The sequence below is a fragment of the Lolium perenne genome, chromosome 6, assembly GCF_019359855.2.
Source record: "Lolium perenne isolate Kyuss_39 chromosome 6, Kyuss_2.0, whole genome shotgun sequence".
In the NCBI taxonomy this organism is placed as follows: Eukaryota; Viridiplantae; Streptophyta; class Magnoliopsida; order Poales; family Poaceae; genus Lolium; species Lolium perenne.
Window position 1 is genome coordinate 227638400 of NC_067249.2, and position 8924 is coordinate 227647323.

An 8924-nucleotide genomic window follows, 5' to 3' on the forward strand; every position below is an offset into this window, starting at 1 on the left:
CTGCATAGGTACTGTTAGTGTTACATAATGCAAAACTGCTTAGACAATGCCTCCAAAACTGCAAAGTTATGCATCTGTGCATGTTAGTACTGTAATGTGACCACTGTGATTTGTTATTAGTACTGTAATATGACTTATACCTTAACTTTGACCAAATCTGTGCATGTTAGTACTGTAATGTTAATAGTACTGTAATATGACCACTGTCATGCTTGTAGTTTTAGGGGCATTTTGTTTACTAGCTTGTAAAGACATTTAGAGGCACATCTCAAACTGCCTCTAAAGATATTTAGAGGCAAATTTCAATGTGCCCCTGAAAAACTTTAGAGGCAAAACACTAAGTGCCCCTGAAAACCTTTAGAGGCATTTTTCAAACTGCCTCTAAAAACATTTAGAGGCACTTTTCAAACTGCCTCTAAAAACATTTAGAGGCACTTTCCAAACTGCCCCTAAAAACCTTTAGAGGCACTGTTCAAACTGCCCCTAAAAACTTTTAGAGGCACTTTTCAAACTGCCCCTAAAAACCTTTAGAGGCACTGTTCAAACTGCCCCTAAAAACTTTTAGAGGCACTTTTCAAACTGCCCCTAAAAACCTTTAGAGGCACTGTTCAAACTGCCCCTAAAAACCTTCAGAGGCACTTTTCAAACTGCCCCTAAAAACCTTTAGAGGCAAAATTCAAACTGCCCCTAAAAACCTTTAGAGGCACTTTTCAAACTGCCCCTAAATGTATTTGGGGCATTTCATTCAAAGTGCCCCAAATACATTTAGGGACACAAGCATCCGGGGCACTTTTCATAGTGCCCCTAAAAGTAATTAGGGGCACTTTGGCTACCTATTGGGGCACTTTGAAGTGCCCCTAAATATGGACCGTACAGTAGTGAGAGAACCTAGATCACCAAATCCCTAAAGGATGAATTTTCGGAGCATGTGGAAACCTTAACCTCAAGGATGGTTATTTGGCAAATTTAAGAAAAATTCAATAATCACCAAAAAAATACCTGCAAGGTCCCATTATAGCCATTACATGAAATCAATTGCAGCAACGATAGTACATAGACATATTACCACAAAACCGTATGAGCTTCTTACATGGGAAAAGCCTAACATCAAATACTTTTGAGTACTCAGTTGTAAGTGTTCGATTAGAAGCAAGATAGAAACGTTTTCTAAACTTGAATCTAGAATTACATAAGATGTTTTTGTTGGATATGAATCATACTCTCGTTTGTATAGATCGATACTACAATAAGTTCAATGGAGCGGTTAAAGTATTTTGTTCCAAATGTTGTAGGTGATGTCGATTCTTTGCATGTCATAAGGTCTATGGGCATTGGAACCATCTTGCATGATGAAGTTCTGCAAGATCGGATTGCTAAAAGTGGAGAACCGAGCTCAACTCAAGTTTAAACATCTACATCAACACAAGATGAACACATAAAAAGGACCCTATTATTCAAAAACAAGCTACACACCCTCAACCAAATGAGCTCGAGCTCAAGCTAATGACGAGGCTCAAACTAGTAATGAAGATCATTGTGATCAAGCTCAATCTCAAGCTGCAAATCAAGCTAGTGTCGAAGCTCAAACTAATGATGAAGATCATGATGATCAAGCTCAAGCTCAAGCTCAAGCTGCAGATCAAGCTAATGACGAAGCTCGAACTGGCGATGAAGATCATGATGTTCTACCTTGTCATCTTCAAGACTCTCACGATAGGTCCGAGATTGTCTTGGATAATATTCTAGGGATCATACCATGGAGGGTATGTACTCATAGACAAATGAGAAACTTTATTAGTATTCAGTCGTTTATTTCTTACCTTTAACCCCTTAAGATGGGAGATGCTTTGGGATACTTGGATTAGGTGATTGCCATGCATGAGGGACTTCAAATTTTTGAGTGCAATCAAGTTTGTGAACTAGTTAATGTTAATTCTACTAGTTTCTTGTTGATTTCTTATTTTTGCTTGACCTTTTCATGCGATGGTGCATGCCATAATAACCATATGCATGTTGGTTTTCAAACTTATTATTGATGGTAGAGGAAAATCAAAGTTAATTAATGGTGCAAAAATATCTTCTTTTTGGAAACTACTCAAGAAGTTCATGGTGAGATCACTTCTTTAGCAATTTTTTCATATATGAATATAGTTATGTACAAATATTGTGTATTTATTTGTTTATAGATTTTTCGAATGGGGAGAAATAGCGTACGGAGAGAAATAGAGGGAGGAAACAATTGATTTTGTTGTGACATGGTAAAATATCACAAGATCATATTGCCCTCAACACAGAGGTCCAACAAATAGCAAACCTAGCTAAACAATGTCTCTATACACAGTTTATTTATTATCTAGTAGCTAAGCACGGATTTACGCCATTGTATCTTATTGTTATAGAGCCTGACGGTATCCAATCATCTCATCTCATCGAATATTATTGCTATATATATCGATACTAGGATGGAGCAGAAATATGCCCCCGTGGGGTTGTTTGTAAGAGATGTAAATATACAAAATCAGTGTAGATTAGTATTATTAACACATTAAGCTCGTCTACGCACTACTACACACATACAGTTGATACCACAAAGCACAAACCATTGACACCGTAATCCTGGCTGAGTTGGCCACCAGAATTCAGAAGAGCATACCTTAATTCAGTTTACCTAAATAGGGTAGCAGCCAATACCTGGATGACACTGTTCTTTCAGTGTTAATAGATACTCTGAACAAGGGATTATCAAGGCACAGATCAAACCATCTTGAAATCGGCAAAAACAACGAGATGTGCAACTCCCAGTGCATGAAAGTAAAACGACATATAGAAGATAGTAGGTACTAGTGATGCTCAAACTAAGGGATTGCGCAGGAAGCAGAGAACATTCGGTGTGGAGAGGAAAATAGTCAGACATAGCTTAACAAGCAGACAAGGTTTCTGCCAAGGTTACCAACCTAAATTCTTTGTGTTCTTAGACATTCACTTCGTGGCATAGAGACGTATTCAAACATCTCGCGCCATGAGTTGACCAAGGTCGCAGGTGAGCGTCTCCTCCGGGATCATCTCTTCCAGATCTTCATCCATCACGGTGCGTGTCTTCGACGTTATATATGGCCTGCATGATTTGAGCAATACACCGAAATATGAATCCATCATGACCCAGTATTCACAGATATACGCAGAGTGGCAGAAAGAGAAAAATGCAAGAAGCGTGTCTCCTCACTGTGCGGTGTCGGCGACGGTCAAGGGAGGCAGATGGGGGAGGAGCCCGTGGAGCATCTGCATCATCTGCGCGCGGTAGTCCTTCATCTCACGGTAGCTCATCGCCTCCAGCTTCCCGTTCGAGGTAAACTGGATCGTGCCCCCAGAGACGCTTCCTGGTTTGCCGACGTCGATGTGCACGAGTTCCGCGAACTGCCCGAACCACTGCAGGTACCGCATCGCTGGAGCACGGAGGGTGAACGACTTGTACTCCACGCTGCAACCAGTGCTGCAGATGACCATTAGCTCCTCGAGCTCCGGTGCGTCAACTGTCACATCGCCGTATGGGAAGAGGAAGTCGCTGGCCCTGGGTAGCTCGATGCCAACGTCGTCCATGTCGAGGATCTTGAGGTGCGGGAGGCGGATGTCGACGCAAGGGTGCTTGATTGTCGAGTCCCAGATTGCTAGCTGCTCAAGCAGCGGGCATGTCACACCAGGCGTGAACGCTGTCGTGACGGTGACCATGTTCATCCTCAGGGAGCGCAAAGATGGGAGACGCGGCCACTCGCGGAGCGTAACTTCGTGGAGGTAAAGCTTCCGCAGGGCGGCGGCACCCGGCCCGGCGATGGTGGGGGTGGGCTTGCGGAAGTCCATCGATCGTATCTTCAGGTGACGGGCCGCGGGCGGAAGGTCCACCTTCCAGTTCAACCGCTTCGGTAAGCGGTCGACGGCGGCGAAGGAGACGTCGAGGCAGATCTTGGGCGCGTCCGTGAGCGAGATCAGGCGGTCAGCGTGTCGCTTCACTCGGGGGTCCCCGGCGCTGTAGGCCAGCCTCAACGTCTCCACCTTGGATCCGATCCCCTCCCGCGCGCGATGGGCAAGCGTGACGCGTATGCCGAGCAGCCTATGGTCGTCGACGATACCTGGGATGGCCAGCTTTTCGTCGATGATGTGCTTCTTGAAGGCGACGAACTCGCTGAGGTTGAGGTCAACGACGGGAACATGGTGGTGGATGTGGCGCCAAGATCGGGAAAGATCAGAAAGCTGGACAACCTCGCAGAACGACAAGTAGGAGACGATGCGCGCGCGGAGGTCGAGCGGCAGCGCGGTGATGCGGTCGGCAGTGGCGCTCTGGCTCTGCTGCTTCTTCGTACGGCGTGCGGCCATGTTTCTCTTTCTCCCCGCCGGTTCAAGGCGTGAGTTCGCCGTATGCGCCATATGGAAAGAGAGCGGAACCGCCTCTCTATCCCTTCAGTAGATGGAGGGAAAATCTGTTGGGCACCAATAGAGATCGGATGCGGGTCCTTTGCATTTTATCGAACCTCTCCGCTATCTTATGATAGAAGTCTTGTGCAGCGTTGGATTGACAGTATGCGAACGTGCGCCAGGGGTAGTTAGTTTCCATGATTTGCTCCCTAATAAACTGCCTGCATGGATCACGTCTGATCCCACCATTTCCGGAATCAGTTCAATTCGATGGATTTTGTAGCATTCGTGAGCGGAAGAACGTCGGTACCATGCATGCCTCGAATTACAAATATTTCCAAAATTGTTTCTGTGAAGCACTATTAATTCTCAATTTTTACAAGCCAATTACTGTTGTAAAATTCGCTTCCAAAATTAGTTTGCTTCCTAATCAGCAAAATTTGTTTCCATTGCTATACAAGTTTGCTCCCCATACAATTAAAAGTTGATTTGATCTAAAAGAATATTTACAATATAAGAACTATTTGTTTTCGAAACATAAGATTGTTTCCATCGATGAAAATTTTGTTTCATAGGAGTAGTTTGCTTCCAATGTAACACAATATTGTTTCCATCGACTAGATAATTTCTTGAAGCAAACCAGGATTATTTTTTTTGCCATCAAAAGAAAACAAAAATCATTTGTACCGTTTACAGATATATTCTAAACTACATTGGGGGTTTGCTTCCAAATTATTGGAAATATGATTCAAAATAAATGGACATATGCTTTCTTCAACTGCGTGTGCCATGATGGACTGCTTCAAAAAAAAAAAAGGTGTCTCCTTCGAAACGAATGGAAGTGTGCTTCCACCATTTTCGAAACAAAATGTTGTATAGCAGTTTAGTAGCAAACAATCATATTGGGCCTCCTTCATGCGAGCAAAAGGGTGTATCCTGTAGAAGGAAGAATTTCAAATAACACGGTACATGGCATGAACATCCAAGTTTGCATAATACTCCCTCGATCCGTTCCTATCTATAGTGCCTATAGATTTTTTGGCATTTGTTTCGGAATATAAGGTTGTAGCTTGGTTTTTTTTTCAATTATCCCCTCCCCGCACACAATATGCGTGAGAAAAAATCAATACAAAATTGGAAACAATTAATTGAGATTCCTAATGCATGGCCCAACGATTCCTTAAAATTAGGCAGCAATGTTTTACTTTCCTTAATTGGACTTGGCTGCACATATACGGAGAATCAACAAGAAAGATTTGTGGGATTTGTTATGATGAGTTAGGAAGATATGGATTTCCCAAATTTTACGTTGATCTCAAATCGTTCAGCTAGGGGGTCTTGTGTAAAAAATACTATTGCGCTAATTTCCGTGCCAGAAAATTGTAGACACTATAGAATGGAACAGAGGGAGTATAATTAAAAAACATTAAACAACATACACGTGCCATCCACAATAAAAGGAGAGTTCATAGATGTGATAACAGGCATCATTTGGATCACAAGTGAGAAATATAGGAAGTTGTGGCAATGTTCAAAAGGTCTCTTAAACTGGAAACACATACATAAACTTATGAAGCTCGCTATAGCACATCTTACTTAGGAAGCATATGTAAGTGATGTAAAAGCATGAATACAAACTTAATAAGGCATGGCTGTATTGCCAATCTAGTAAGTAACATATGCATCTAAAGGTATAAAAGATGCCCCCATGCGGGATTCACAGCGATCAAAGCATGTGAACCGTCCAATTTTTACTGTGCCTGGCCAACATTCGATCTCAGCCGTCCGTTTCTGCTAGCAACGCGCGCTCTGGTTGGCTGCAGAGCTTTTTACCGTTTCTGCCATCAATATTCTGCACCATCACTGCCTCGAGCTGAACGACGATGGTCGGTTCCACCTTAGACTACAGTTCTGGAAGGGAACGACACGCTGGAAAACGCTGCTGCATGGAGAAGACAGGAGGTGACGGTGGGCAGCGATTTCTATGTTCTGGTGGTGGTCCGCTCGGGCAGAAGGAGAGCCATGCCGCTTTTGGTATCCATGGTAATGAAATTAATGTATTGCATACTCGAGGGATTGATTTGTTTTATGGGATGAAGCCTGGTGGCCGGGTGTATACGTGAGCACGCGGTGAATGATTGCCACGTGTCTAACGGTGTATGTTTCTCCGTGAGATGATAACCCAATCCTACTCTAACCTCACGCACGCACGCGCCCAACTCAGAACATCTGAAGTATTGTCTTATCTCCTTCACTAGATACTCTCTCACCCCCTGATCTTCAGCTAGCCGCTTCTCCACCCATATCCCCCACCGCCGGCAGACTCGCGTCGACCAGCGCGTCCCCCGCCGCCATTAATCCAGCAGCCGCCACCACTAACATGGCCGCATGGCCGCCCCTCGAGCTCCCATCGAAGGAGAGGAAGAACACCGCAGAGCAGCCGCAGGGGAGCTCGTGGAGCGTGCGACGCGGGCGAGCCGATGGGCGCGCGGGGCGTTGCTGTCAAGGGCGGCATACGGGAGCTGGCCGGGGGCACGACAGGCTGTCGGCCAGGGCGGCGCGGGAAGCCGACGCCACCCACCCGAGTATATGCGGCCTGCCTCCCCCGACCATCCAACCAAGTACGCGACGGACCTCCACCCTCGCTCGTCGTCGGCGATGGCATCGTCCAGCTGCGGCATGGCTGCGCCAGGAGATCTCCGTTACAGGGTTAGCGGCTTAGCGCGCACAGGCATGATCCGTAATAGCCAAGAACTATGCTGGTGGAGCAGTTCTTCGTGCCGCTCGTCGGCAGGGATGCCAGATCCGCTGGCTCCCTCGCGCATCCATCTAGCAGAGGCGTTCTCACTTTCTAATCGATCCCAGGTTCTTAAATCCCTCCTTTGATTTGTGCAGTTTTCTCCCAGCAAAAATAATACCGATTTGCCTCTACTATTTCTAATCGATCCCAAGTCCTTAAATCCCTACTTTGATTTGTGCAGTTTTCTCCCCGAAAATTTTTATACCGATTCTACTATTTCTGTTTGGATCTTGGGGAGTAGTTGATTTATATGGAAGTCTTTTTGGGAGTAGTTCATTTATATGATACCGTAAAGATACGCTCTAATTAATGACGCTTCTGGTGATTCTCCAGACGGTGGCGCTTACTCAGCCATCAGGCAGGTGGCGACGGCGCTGTACGTGTGGCGCGCATCGCCCAGAAGCCTGTTCGACGCCCTGGTTGAAGGCGGCGAGGAGCTTGGCGCAGAGCCGCAGAGGGTATCGTACCTGGAGGAGCGCGGCGGCACGCGCGTACCGCTACCCGGCGTGCGATCCCGCAGGCCAGTACCTTGGGATGGAGCCACTCACGGACAGCTCCGTGTTGTCCATCCTCAACAGGAACCTCGTCGGCGGCCTGTAGGTGCTGCAGCGAGACGGACCAATCTCGAGGTGGTACGGGGTGCGCCCGGTGGAGGGGATGCTCGTGGTGAACCTCGACGACATGATGCAGACCATGAGCGGCGGCGCGTACCGGAGCGGGTTGCGGTGGCGGAGCCCCGCGATGATGGAGAGCTCGGAGAGGAACTCGGCCCGCGCCTAGGCGTTGGTGCCGTTGCAGACGACGCCGAACGCGTCGTTCCCGATGGCGCGCAACGCATCCAAGCCCGCGTGGCGGCGCTCCTCCTTGTAGGTGAACTCCCGCGGCGAGCGTGCCATGGTCGCCGCCGACAGCATGTTGTTCCGCTTGGTGGCCGATCTCCAATTAAATTACTCCTTTTCCGTTCATTAGTATACAACTACTCAATGGCCAATTGCTATTTAAAAACAAGACAGTGATTAATCTAGTCTGTACTGCTGTAGCGAAGTGGTGTGTGGGGGTTGGCATTTGGACTTGCATGGAGCGGCCGGCCTGCAGTCGATGCTTTCGATGAGAAAAAACTAGCACCAATAATTAGCTTGGCAGCTACAGTGGTCTATAAAGAGGGAACAACAGACAAAAGCAGATTCCTACTCCGTGTGTCTCCGTCAGTTCACAGGTTGAGATGGCAGAATCTTAAAGCGAATCCAACGGTAATGGATGCGTGCTCACGTATACACGCGGTCACCAAATCCACTCTCTTTGTTTTATTCTTTCTCAGAATATTGTATTATGAATTCGTGAACCTATCCATATGCGGATCTGTGAGATGGTTGTGTGTCTCTGAAATTCCTCCCTCTTCAAGGGGTAGGAAAATTACTAATTAATGTTTTTTTAAAAAAATATTGTCTGCAGATCAACGAAGTGTAAGCAAAACATAGTGGAATTGGTGTAAAACAAGCATGGAGCATCAAAAATTACAGATACGTTTGAGACGTATCATATGGTACCCTCTCGACTTACTAACTTGCCTAGACGATTTCATGAGTCACATAGTTTGAGTGTTATCTGGACATATGCATTGCATTCTATTTGGGGGAAAAGGTACATAACAGGTAGGTAAGCGTGACCGTGGTGGCTAGGGTTTGTGGCCCCTGGGGAAACCCACCTCGCCTCACAT

The 8924-nt window shown here is 46.2% G+C and overlaps 2 protein-coding genes across 2 annotated transcripts; one reads left to right on the forward strand and one right to left on the reverse strand.

The window, feature by feature from the left end:
- Nucleotides 1–2723: 2723 nt before the first annotated feature.
- LOC127309286 (uncharacterized) lies at nucleotides 2724–4471 on the reverse strand. The gene is made up of 2 exons (XM_051340189.1): nucleotides 3224–4471; nucleotides 2724–3115 (listed from the first exon to the last, which is right to left on the reverse strand). Exons 1-2 carry the CDS (start codon nucleotides 4417–4419, stop codon nucleotides 3004–3006), a joined length of 1308 nt encoding a protein of 435 aa, XP_051196149.1. The 5' UTR covers nucleotides 4420–4471; the 3' UTR covers nucleotides 2724–3003.
- Nucleotides 4472–6632: 2161 nt separating this feature from the next.
- Nucleotides 6633–8251, forward strand: LOC127305894 (uncharacterized). Its single transcript, XM_051336489.2, has 2 exons — nucleotides 6633–7272; nucleotides 7541–8251. The coding sequence occupies exons 1-2, from the start codon at nucleotides 6796–6798 to the stop codon at nucleotides 7805–7807; spliced, it is 744 nt and encodes a 247-aa protein (XP_051192449.1). The 5' UTR covers nucleotides 6633–6795; the 3' UTR covers nucleotides 7808–8251.
- The last annotated feature ends 673 nt before the right edge of the window (nucleotides 8252–8924 follow it).